General features: G+C 42.1%; 1 protein-coding gene across 1 annotated transcript; it reads left to right on the top strand.

Annotated features, from left to right (window-relative positions):
* The first annotated feature begins 452 nt into the window (after window positions 1-452).
* Window positions 453-9,910, top strand: apbb1 (amyloid beta (A4) precursor protein-binding, family B, member 1 (Fe65)). The gene is made up of 14 exons (XM_061782339.1): window positions 453-599; window positions 1,691-2,244; window positions 2,777-2,982; window positions 3,176-3,235; window positions 3,324-3,403; window positions 3,493-3,559; window positions 3,910-4,056; window positions 5,220-5,347; window positions 5,728-5,842; window positions 5,922-6,000; window positions 6,087-6,167; window positions 6,279-6,394; window positions 6,711-6,887; window positions 7,847-9,910. The coding sequence occupies exons 2-14, from the start codon at window positions 1,713-1,715 to the stop codon at window positions 8,000-8,002; spliced, it is 1,944 nt and encodes a 647-aa protein (XP_061638323.1). The 5' UTR covers window positions 453-599; window positions 1,691-1,712; the 3' UTR covers window positions 8,003-9,910.
* The last annotated feature ends 2,916 nt before the right edge of the window (window positions 9,911-12,826 follow it).

Raw genomic sequence — 12,826 nt, 5'->3', positions numbered from 1 at the left:
TTAAGGGTGTAAATCATTTGTTTAAAAAAAAAAAAAAAAAAAAGATATTCCCAGCAGTTTCTCAATACTTTGTTGATGCTTGTTTGGCAACAATGACCGCTTCAAGTCTGTTTTGAGTGTAATAATATATATATATATATATATATTTTTTTTAAATTTAAAAACGTGATCTTTTATTAAACATTTTTTTTTTTACATTTAAAATAAAAGGCGTGTCAGCTTGTTACATTACAACTTTTACCTGGTCACGTTTTATTTAATTTGAAAAAAAACCCGAACATTTTATTTTAATAGAAAAAGTACAGTGTTTGAGTGATCTATTTATCGCTCTCTCTCTCTCTCTTCATTTTTTAATTACTGTTTATTTTCTACTCCCGTTTTGGAGTTACGCAGTTGATGTTCAAGAAATGCCTAATGTTCCGGTGGCTCGGCCGTGACGTGGCGACTGACGCAGGCTCCTCGCGGGGCCACCCCCACCCCCACCCCCTCCGCCCCGCTTGGAGACGGACCGCAGGCACCGGAGCCGTCCAATGTAACATGGAAACATGTAGTTAGCTCGCGCAATTTCGACATCTTTTGAAGCCAAGGAGGCTCCGCCGGTGAGTAAGAAAGCTTCCGCCCTGATGGGTTACCAACAATTTTGCCCTTTGAATGAATTCGACGTTGCGGCGCTAGCCCGAGGAGCTAACGTTAGCATATCCAAGATGACGGCGATGATGGCGGACGGACGGTGCCCGACTGCCCGTTAGAATCATCCGAAAAATGTGGCCGACGTGGAGGGGTTTCATAACGGGTGTTTATTTATTTGGGTTACATATCGCCAGCAAATGCCACAGCGATACCGCGGTGATATTGATTTCATCCTTATTTTTAATGGATGAACAGAGTGTCTTTTTGTAAAAGGCCAAAGTATGTTTAGAATTCGAACGTAACAGCGAAATGTCACGAGAGGACGGAACAGGCTTCGTTATGCGGTTCATATAATAAATAATGTTTTTAATGTGTGTATTTGGTTCCGTGCGGCGCTGTTCTACTTGTCAGTTGTTGATTCCGTTTCAAGCCCAACCGGGTCGACAGAGGCTGGGCTAGTTCTTTGCGAGCTAGCATGCTAACAACAGCCAATCTCATCAGTCTTGCAGCCCAAGACCTGACGCGAATAGAATAGTATAGCTAATTGTAGACGCCCCCCTATTTTTTAAAAAAAATATATAACTGCTGATATTAATAGTTTAAATCTGTACTTCGCAAGAGTTTTTATCCTACATACAACCAATTTTTTTGGGGTGTTTTAGCTCGTTAAGTACCACGATAATGGCCAACAGTAACATATGGTAGCATAATAAGCCCAAGTATGATTTAAAACTTTATTTTTTTAATATTATTATTAGCGAAACTTACTGGGAGTCTTCGATTTGTAGAGGTTACATCACATGATCTCTCACAACAAAATCTTCTGGTACCAAACCAGATTAGATTTTGTGAAATTATTTTGTCCAACAAAAGTCTGCTATTTTATTGCTAATGTCGATTGTGAAATGCCATAGACGGCTAACAGAAATGAGCATAGATGTTACGGTAATTCTAAATGTTCAAACGACTGCTAATTTAACACACACAGAGCAGCAACACATACAAACACAGCATAGAACAATACTCACGGGCACATTTTCTCTCCCGACTCGGCCTCCAGCTACGTGGAACGTGAAGCAGCGATGGGCGGCCGCGACGACGTGATGCCGTACGTGGCCAACAAGCAGCACGACGAGGAGCTGAAGAAGAACAAGCTGAACGACCGGTGTGAGCACGAGTCGACGGGCAGCAACGCCAAGTGGCGCAAGGAGGGCCAGAACCAGCTGCGCAAGGTGAGCGAGAACCAGCAGGAGCAGGACCACAACTGCAACATCAGTCACAATGGCAACCTGGACGGGGAGCGCGAGGAGTCCCCGAAAGTAGCCGCCCGGGAGGAGGCCAACAACATCCTCAATGAGCCGCTCCTCATCCACACCATGGAGGACGACGAGGAGAAGGAGAGGAATGAAGAGGACAAAGGGGAGAAGTCGGAGGATGAGGCTCCGGATCAAGAGGAGGCCCCGAGAGGAGGAGCAAGAGAGGGAGGCGCACCCGGCAGGAACGCGTGCCTCCTGTTCGCCAACGTCAACGGGGCGCCGAGCGACGACGAGGCCAATTGGCCCGCCGGCGCTCAGGACAACGCTCCCGATGCGTCATCGCCCAACGGCAACAGAGGTAAGCGCAAGCGAGCCACTGAGAACTAAAGTGGGCTAACTTCCTTTCTGTCATTTTGCAGGAGAGGGATTTAAGGCTGCAATCAAATCTGGGGGTTTTCGATCTTGCTGATGGATGGCAATGGCGGCGACTTCCGAATTTTGTTTGTCCCCGGATTTATTTCTAGTAGTAATCTTGGAAGGATAAAGTCGTGTTTTTCCAAAATAAAGTCGGAACAAGGAGAAATTAGTCAAAAGTTTAACGAGGAAGGCAAGTTATATTTTAATAAGCAAATTTCAAAAATACCACTTCCTTCTCGAAATAATACACCTTTCATTCTCTAAAAAAAATAGGACTACCTTCTCCGATAAATACGTCTTTTGTTCTCGAAAGAAACGTGTTCATGTAGGGATGTCAGATTTATGACACCATATATCACAATCGTATCTTCTAAAGTAAGAGCCTAAAGAGAATTGATGTAGTGTGAGCTATAAGTTGCAACTCCGACAACATTAATAATATGTAGTTCAACTTGTGCTTTGCTCCTCTCGAGACTCCTTCTGGGACTCCAGCGCCTTCGAGACGGACACGGACCTGCCGGCCGGCTGGATGCGGGTGCGCGACACGTCGGGCACCTACTACTGGCACATCCCCACCGGCACCACCCAGTGGGAGCCCCCCTCGCCCCTGGGGAAGGTGGACGACTCCGTGCTGTCCTCCACCATGTCGCTGGAGACCACGCCGTGCGAGGAGCCCGAGGTGAGATGCACCTGAAAGTCATGCGAGGCTTCTGCGTGTAGGGTTACCTTGATCTACAAGTGCCCTAACTTACATTTTTTCCCCAATTGGAAATACGTTACACAGCATACCGTAGCTGGATCTTCCATGTTTCCATTCAAACAGTGTGCGACATATGTAATTGTGAATGTTAGATCGTCTATATTTTTTTCAGGAATCCTGGGCTCAGTTTTGCAGCACAGACGAAGGCGGCGCTGACGGAGAGCTGTGGAAGGTAAACGCATACAATCAATTGTAAGTGTGGGACATAAAATACATTTCCCGCCCGCCCCGCGTTCAATCAGTCATTTCCGCGTCCTCAGGAGGAAGCAGAAGTTGCGTCCGACCAAAGCCTGCGAGAATTCGAGGGGGCGACTCTGCGCTATGCTTCCATCAACCTCAAGTATTTACTCTCATCTCATCTCATTTCAATATGTTTTTAAATGATTTAAAAAAAAATAAAAACATTTTCATTCTCTCCTCACTCTGTAGCTACAACTGCTCCCAGTCTGAAGATGACGAGAAGCTGGTTCCACTCTGCACAGATTTAGAGAGCAAGGTACCCGAGTTACAACATCCACTTCTCAGAAAAAGTTAGGGATATTGGGATTTTGGGTCAAATCTCAGAATGAACCTAAAACGCACTATAACCTTTACAGGTAATTTGACCCTCTGTAAAGTCTGGAATATGCATTTCAAGCTGTTCAACGTTAAAGTACTTTTTGCACAATTTGCTGTTTGACAACAAGGAGTTGAACAGTTCCCCTCTAAAGGTTGGAGTGCGTTTTAGAGTCGTCCTGAAATGTCATCTGAAAGCCCGAGATGCCGAAGTTTCTGCGTGTCGAGTATTAAGAGAACAAGATGGAGATGGTTGACAAGTCGTGACGTTGTTTCGGCGCCGTGTGGCAGTGCTTCGCTGTGCGTTCCTTGGGCTGGGTGGAGATGTCGGAGGAAGACATGGCGCCGGGCAAGAGCAGCGTGGCGGTCAACAACTGCATCCGGCAGCTGTCCTACCACAAGCACAACCTGCACGACACCGCCGGGATCTGGGGAGAGGTGCCAGCATTTTTGTCTTTCCGCCATTCATCCATTTCATCTATTATTTGGCAGGATGATATTGTCGTTTTTTTCCAGCTTGTGTAGTTTGAAGTGCATCCCCGCTGACCTGCACTGCTTCCACTAACAACATAGCTGTGAACAGAGAGAAGCTAGCTTACCAAAATAACAGTCAGCGTTGCCCACTTTGTGATGTTCTCGCTAAACTTTGCAACTTTTCCCAAGCTCTCTATAATAGTGACCATTTTTCAAAAAAAGCGACTTGCAAGTTTAATTCCCGCTGAGAAACGCACGAGTGGAATTATTTTGACCCGTGGTATGTGCCAGCCATCAGATATTTTCTCCTCATGAGAAAGAACGTGAGCGGGCCGGAGGTGCTGCAGTCTTACTCTTTGACAAAAATAACAGCTGAGTCATGCAGTTAATATTTTAAAATGTCACTTTATCAAGGATCAAGTGTACATACGTTTTAGATGAAGGGAATCTTATTTTCACATTATCTGTCAAGAAAAAAAGACTGACTTTTGCAAAAAAAAAAAAAAAATGAATAATGCCATTTGCTTTTTCTAGGTGTGAAGACTCAATTGAAAATTGAAAATCTGATTTTAGCGAGGGGAAAAAATGGGGCATTTTAAGGCCGTATTGCCTAGCTCTATCTAATATGTAGAAAAAAAGTTCAACTATTATTTCACTGTAAATTGAAAAGGTGTTTCACAGCTTGTTTGGTTGCAGGAGAAATAAAGCAAATTCTAGAAGGGGGGAAAAACTAAAAGCAAAACTTCTGAATAATTGCATTGTCATTTACTTTTTCTCGAGGCAAACGGGGAAACACGATTCAAATCCCCCAAAAATCTGATTTTTGTTGGGGGAAAAAAATAGATTTAATTTAAGGCGTAAAGTGGAAAAAAACGTGTCCAAGCTTTTTTGGTATCACGATAATAAAGCTAATCCCAGAAGGTAAAAGAAACTCACAACTTGTTTTGATCATCATGTGCTATTTTTATTCGTGAAGAGGGAAGGTTATTCAAATTGTGAATCAGAATTTTGTTCGAGAAAAAAAAAAAAAAGAGATTTTATTTAAAGAAATTATTGGCCAGCCCTCCACTCCTACGACGTTATTGACTAAATGCCGCGTGCGTATCTGCGTGTGCGCTTTTCCGCAGGGCAAAGACATGCTGATGGTGCTGGAGAACGACACCATGAACCTGATCGATCCGCTGGGACAGACGCTGCTTCACACGCAGCCCATCGGCAGCATCCGCGTTTGGGGCGTCGGCAGAGACAACGGCAGGTCAGTTTCCTGTCACCCAAGCGTTGACTCCTGTGCCCCAATTTTTTGTACATTTACATTTAAGTTGGAAGAATTGTTTGCTTATAAACTAGTGTGAGTATGACCTGCTTGAGGCTTCCTGATTTGTCGTGTTGGCACATTGAGGGCCTCTGGTGGACACTTTTGGGTATTACAGCCCCATCTACGAAGGGTAGTGATTGTGTCACATTGTTCTAACGCTTGTTTTTTCTTCCATGCTGCTTGTTCCCCATGCGAACAGGGAAAGGTATACTTGAGTAATTTTTTTTTTGTACTGTCATGTGTCTTGTGTAGGTATAAATATCTAGGATTAATAGTATTATTATGTATTAGGCTAATATTAGTGTTGTTTGTTCCCCCAGGGATTTCGCCTACGTGGCTCGGGACAACCTGACGCAGGTCCTGAAGTGCCACGTGTTTCGTTGCGACTCTCCCGCCAAGAACATCGCCACCACTTTGCACGAGATGTGCTCCAAGGTGGGACTCTGTCGTGACGCCGTTATCGACGCGCTTGAATCTGTTCTCATCGGGAAAAGCCTCACTTTGTTTTGAATAGATAATGATGGAAAGGAAGGCGTCCAAGCCGGGCGTGAGTCGGCTCAGCTCGGACACGGGAAAACCTTTGTCTGTACAGGGTAAACCAAATTGCGTTTTTTTTTTGGAAAATGTTGTTGTTTACATTTTTAAATGGATCACCAAGTTCCTTCGTATTTTTCAATAGAGTTTCCATCTCCCAAAAATGAACTTTTCCAGCGCTTCCACGTGTATTACCTTGGTTGTGAGCCTGTGCTGAAGCCCGTGGGTAAGAAAACTCTCAGTTTCTCCTCGTCACTCAACTCTCATCCGGTCCTCCTATGCTCCTCATCGTGTCCCTCCCTATGTAGCACATAAATGACTCGATGACGTTTGTCAGGTATGGACGTGATTAACGACGCGCTGGCGGCAGCCGTGGAGGGCACGGACAAGAGCGACTGGATGCCAGTGTCTGTCAACGTGGCGCCCGCCACGCTCACCATACTCGCAAAACAGGTCAAACAATCTTGAGGCCATGCACTAAGGCTAAGGATATTGCCTTAAAAATAACATTTCAGATTATTATTATTTTTTTCCACCAAAATCTGATTTCTGATCTTAATCAATTCCCCCCCTTCAATAAAAAGCAAATGACAATGTAATTTTTAAATGAAGCTATTTAAGAAAAACTCATCATCATCTTAGAGCGAATGAATAGATATTTTTTTCTTTACAGGCAATGTGAAAATAAAAGCGCCCCCTTTTGGACACAACCCTTAATACATCTTACCTTTTAATATCATGAAAATTATCATGAAATTGCTCCTTTCAGACGGAAGAGGTGCTGTCGGAGTGCCGGGTGCGCTTCCTTTCCTTCATGGGCGTGGGCAGGGACGTGCGCACCTTCGCCTTCATCATGGCCGACGGCCCGCGAGACTTCACCTGCCACAAGTTCTGGTGCGAGCCCAACGCCGCCAGCCTCAGCGAGGCCGTGCAGGCCGCCTGCATGGTCAGTCTTCGGTCGAGGAGTTGTGTAGTGGGGAGCAACTACGTTCAAATTGTGCTTGTGTCTTCGTGGGTGTGGAAAATATGATCATTTCAGTTTTCTCCACTTTGAGACATTCTTCAGCCACTCTTTCTCAGCCTGAGATATGAACACCTTTTATGAGTTAAATATTTGGCCTTTAAAATCCACTATTTTTGCATAACTCCATTGTTTTTTAATTGAAAAAGACAAAAAATATTTCCATAACTACATGTCAGAGTATTATCACCAAATATTACATTTTTCAAAGTTTAATAATAAAAAAACAAATTACAATTCTAGCACTGTCAGATCTCACTCGTGGTCGTAGAACATGTCCCATTGATGTTTCCATTCTTGAAAAAAACACAAAAATGTTTTTCCAAAATACATTTTAGATTTATACTGTCAGATTAAAATAAATCTCACTTAATTAAATAGAAAACCAATGAAAATGCCGTTAAGAGGAAAAACACACAAAAGAAACCTCATTATTTTGACAAAATACATGTTAGTTATATTACCATTACATTATCATTATTATCATTACAGTTTTGTTCATCAGATGAAAATAAAACTCCCACGAGGTCATATACATTATGACGGCATATTTATTTGCATTATCACAAAAACTCTCACTTGAGATCCTAGCAAGCAGAAAGTGTCCCATGGAAAACTATGAAAAAGGCGATGATGTGATGTTATTGTATCTTATTTATAAAGACAATTTAGTTTGTATTGTCAGCTTAAAGTAAAACAAACCTTTGAGGTCCTAGAAAGCAAAAAGGTAACATTTAAAAAAAAAAAAAATAAAGTCACTTTTTTTGTTTTTTTTTAAATCTATCCCTAGGAACAAAAGTGTCTTTGTTTATCGCTGTGCTAGTACAAGGAATGTATTGAAACACTTCTTTTTTTTTTTTTTTTTTTTTTTTTTTTAAATAAAGCTACGGTACCAGAAGTGTCTGGACGCCCGCCCGCCCAGCCTGGTCTCCTGCTTGCCCACCCCGCCCGCCGACTCTGTGGCCCGACGCGTCAAGAAGGGTGTGCAGAGTCTGCTGGGCAGCTTGAAGAGCTACAGGTCCGGCTCCCAGTCGCCTTGAGCCGCCCCACCAGGAAGGTCCAGTCACGTCGTCTCCACGTCACCCTCTTTTCCGTCACACTTAGACACTCGTCATGTCGTGCTGTGGAGTAGCTCGTGGGGAAAAAGTGCAACGACTTTATCGCAACCCCCCCCCCCCCCATTTTTTTTTTAAACATAGTAGATGAAATTCCAGCATTATTGGGATTATTTTATGTGAATCTTAACAATTTTTGTGTTTTAACAGAAACTACACCTGGAATGTTGGGACGTAATGCTAAAAGCTCGAATGAGCGTCACACACACTAAGTTGTTCCCTATAACGCCTCAGTGCAATGTCCGTCTAACAAGTGTAAAACAAAAAGCTCACGGTTAGCTCCGTCACATAAGCGGCACATGAACACGCGCAATATACGTGTCGTACAACTGATGCGGTCGCTCCTCTCAGCAGTTTTTCATCATAACCGCCACCGTGTACAATAGAAATAAACAAAATGATTACAAATAAACCACAGAGGAAAAAAAAAAAAAAAGTCCTTGTCATGCACGTGCAATGAATGTGTTAAATGAATGATGCGATGGCGCCTCTCGCCAGTTATTCGTGTTAAACGACGCCACCTTGCACAATCGGAATAAACGAAATGATAAAACAAATGCAGCCATCTCTCTCCTGTCTTTGTTGTGGCGCAAAGCGGCATGGGGAGCTGGTTGCCTCTTGTTAGCATTTTCATTGTGAGTCCACCAGACGGCTTGAAAACGTTCATTACCGCCATCTTCAGGGACTTGAGCAAGGGCCAGAACTCGTGGAGCTCGCGTGAACCCCCGCCGTTTGTAGATGATGGCGGAGAAGAATTGAGTAGCGTTGAACTCATTTTCATCTCGAGCCGCCATGCTTTCCCTCAAGAGTGTCGATATGACTGTGAAAATCATATAAATATGTAATCACCTTTTAGTATACCGTTTACACGATTTCCCCCCATATTTGATTATTGTATCGAATTTTAACATGTCAACTTGAAATGCTTGTACTATCTTGCATCACAACTGAAGAAAATGAGCCATTTTTGGTCTACATTTTCTATCCAAATGAAAAGGAACAAACCAATGTCGCAAGAAAGAAACATAGTGATTGATTTACTTTAGCGAATATGCGGGGGTTCACGCTACATGGTTCAACGTACAAGCATGGCCGTCTTTAGGCTCCGCTAAGTGTGCCACGTAACTAAACACACGCACACAATGTACATTAGTCTTCCAAAGAGTTTGTCCTCATTCATTCATTGATTGTCATGCAAGTTGGATGGCTCAAGTGCAATAACGACCTCATTAAAAATGGCGACGAAAGAGCGAGTGAACAACACAGCCGTGTTGTGAGCGCACGCACACCTGCTCAGTAGTACTGTAGGATGCATGTTTACGTGTGGGAACCCTTCAGTATGTCCTGTGCATTCTTTGTGTACGTCACTGTGTGTGTATATAATCCTAGACTAGCGGTAGAAAGCCAATACAGAGCAGGTTTGTTTGTATATAAGACAATTGCCCTAACTTCCACACACTAAATTGTATGATTTGAGAAAAAAAAAAAAAAAAAAAAAATTCCGTTTGTTTTTCTATAAGGAACAAGTGAATGCTCTCATTGTTGACGTGTATGTAGCACACTAGTGATAGTCAAGGCTAACAGTTAAAAAAAAAACCATGTATACTGTATATATTTCTTTATTAGAAACACTAACCCACCCACGTCGATCACGTAACCACCGCCCTCCTCGTCACGTTTTCCCACCGTGTCCACGTTGACGGCCAGCTAGCGGGATTAATTTATTGTTTCTGCTCATGTACATTTTAGATGTAAAAAAAAGAAAATGGAAAAAAAATTGGATGTGTGTGTATATATAAGAAGTCACCGCACAATAAATGTCAACGTATCATTGCTGGCTTTCAGTATTATTATTGTTGTTGTTGGTGTCTTTTAGCGCTAAGCGGGGATCCAAAAGTGGAACTTCTATTTAAAAAATAAATAAATACAAATTAAAAAAAGAGATAAAATAGCCATACAGTGTTCCAGTCCAATATTTGAAGAGTAAATAAAGAGAGCTGGGAATTTCTGGGGAGGTTTATTATTTGCAGTGGAAATTTGAGCCACAAGGTGGCGCTGTACCTTTCTGAATCCAAATTAGACAAGCGTTTACACTTAAGTTACATCTATGTTAACTCCTTCAGTGCCAGCCCTCCCACTTAACATGGATATTTGACTTCTAAAACAGTCAGTGGCACTGAATGTGTTAAAGACAGTCCTGACAGCCAATGGAGATTAAAAAGCACGGCATAATTAAACAGTCGGCGTTATGGTTTTAAATTCGGGTCCAAATCTGGGTTCAAACAAGGGTTAAGAGTTTCGAATCTGGGTTCCGAGCCTGGTTTAGGCTTGAAGAGTAGGGTTTCAATGAAACTTCCAATAAATAATAAAGGCTTTTAATACTTCAGTTGAAGCCAAGGTTAGGGTTTGGAAGAAGTTTCACGCACGCATGCAAAGTAAGTAAGGTTGCACGTAAGTATCAAATTAGGTTTTGAAGCCTGGGTTAGGGGTTTCAAACGATAATTAGGATTTTAGCTCACTTTGGAATCCAAAGGTAGGGTTTCAAAGTAAGGTTATGGTTTTAAATTCAAATTTCAAGATGGGGTTAGGGCTTTAAATTAGGGTTTGAATCCAATGTTAGCGTTTCAATTTGAGGTCAGTTTTATTCGCTGTCGTGTGGACCGTCCGTGCGAGACGCTCATCGCGCATTTTGATGACAATGACTGATATTTAATTGGCTATTCAGTCCACAATGAAATTCTAAATATAGTTATGGTTTGAAGAGTCCGGATCCACTCGGGACCTTTCGTAGGAATAACCATGATCAGCATTCCAAACGGGCGTCTGCTCTATGCAGCCGCTCCTCCAGAGGCATGCACCTCATCACCCATGGTTATTTCCCGTACGACGTGAAACAATTGGTTTGCCGTCACCAGGTAGCGCCGTGTTGGTCAGAAGACCTTGTCTCCTGCATTCTGCATCTGCTCCACGCAATTACTCCTCTTTGTCGAGAAAAGTTCCGTCATGATGCACAACATCGGCGCATCTCACGAGACTGAAGTCGGCGAACACCAAAGGGTTCAACTCCACCAGCCCTTTGGCTTTGTTTTGTCTTTTTGTGATGCTAACCACGGTTAGCTTTTGTTAGGGGTGAAGAGACTCTCCTCCCAGGCACAAGCAGTCATCGGCCTCTACGTCATCGACGAGTGAGTTTGCAGTTTGATCCCTTTGAACTTGTTACACTTGGGCGACACTTTATTAAATTGTCCGGTAGTTCATTCAAATGTGAAACATGCTCCCAAATAATTTTATTGCATTTATTTATGAACCATTTGATTTATTTCATGACTCATTTGTTGAATGTTAAAAGTATGTAATATATAAGCTATTTATTTGTAATCATTTATGATTATTATAGTTCATAGTTCATGGCTTTTTAACTCGCGCTATCGTCTTGCGGGATACTATTAAATAGTATTAGCTTATTTGATTTTTAAAAATGATATTTCAGTTATGTTATTATATAAGATCAAAAAAAGTTTGTTTTTATTGATTTCATGGCCTCTGTAGTTTTGCAGGGTGTACCATCGAGTTAATCAGTATTCCACTTACGTGTACTTCATTTTAAATGAAGTTATTCGCAATTGAATTATGTTTTTGATTAATTTTATTCATTTAATAACTGATTTTTGTTCATGCCCCTTCACCCGCACTATACTGTAGTGTTGCAGGGTACCATTAAATTAAGCAATAGTCCCCTTTTTATTCAATATATTAATAGAATTTTGTTAAAAAGCACTTAAAAATTAAAAACATCCCCGAGGGCTAAACAAACAAACCAAAATATTAGCTAGCTGAGTACTTTTTATTCTTTTTTGTTCAGCTCCAGATTTTATGCAGGTGTCACTCACAATTTTGTGGCGGAGAAACTAATCACAAGTGTATAATTGTTCCCGTAGCCTGATTATGTGTGTGGCATTTGTGTTAATGGAGATTTATTTGCAGTAATGAATGTGTAGTCTTGTGGAACATTGCTTTTCCTCCCAGCTCCCGCTTCCTCTTGCCATCTTATCAGCCAATCACGGAGAAGATGAAAGAGGCTCCATTTTAAACCCGGCGTCACGCGAGGAATTGATGTCCGAGCCATAAAATGGTTTGTATTTGCCTGTTGATGCAACAATATGGCAGCAAAGCACTACTTTTAACTAAATGAAGCTCTTCAACTCACTTCAAATTGTTTCCTTCTAACGGAAATGCCACCAGACGGCGCCAAAGTGATCGTGTTATTGAATAGCACAAAAACAACGAATCGGAGGGATAGGTTCCACCCCCCACAAAAAATAATATATACATTTGCAGTGGATCTAAAAAGTCTAAAATGATAGTATATGTTCAAGTCAGAGTAGATCCCCGCAGATAATGCATCTTCTGTTTGCTGAGGAAGATTGAACTACCGTGCCCGAAGGGCATTAGGACCATGCGGTTGCATGTGAAATGTGGCTGTTTTTCGGGGGGGGGTGCGCCGAGGATAAAATATTCAAATGATGAAAATAATTAGCACCAACACATCAACTCAACTCATGTTAAAGCCGTCAGTCAGTGCTTTCCGGATCTCTAACTATATTTTCGGCATACCCTCGTACAATGATGCAAAATTAAAAAAATGTAAATAAAAAAAGAGCGCGCCACAGTTTTCTGCACTGCAGAAGATGGCAAAATCTATTTTCAATCATACTTCATTGTACTACAAATGTGGTCTTTTTTCGTATT

Source organism: Phyllopteryx taeniolatus, chromosome 8 (assembly GCF_024500385.1).
Source record: "Phyllopteryx taeniolatus isolate TA_2022b chromosome 8, UOR_Ptae_1.2, whole genome shotgun sequence".
NCBI classification, from domain to species: Eukaryota; Metazoa; Chordata; class Actinopteri; order Syngnathiformes; family Syngnathidae; genus Phyllopteryx; species Phyllopteryx taeniolatus.
The sequence above is the reverse complement of the archived record's forward strand: the minus strand, read 5'-3'. Positions and strand labels throughout refer to the sequence as shown.

Coding starts and splice junctions, on each gene's coding strand:
- apbb1 (XM_061782339.1), top strand. CDS start 1,713: ATGGGCGGCCGCGACGACGTGATGCCGTACGTGGCCAACAAGCAGCAC. Junction 6,001..6,086: donor AAAACCTTTGTCTGTACAGG/GTAAACCAAATT, acceptor ATTTTTCAATAG/AGTTTCCATCTCCCAAAAAT. Junction 6,395..6,710: donor TCACCATACTCGCAAAACAG/GTCAAACAATCT, acceptor TGCTCCTTTCAG/ACGGAAGAGGTGCTGTCGGA.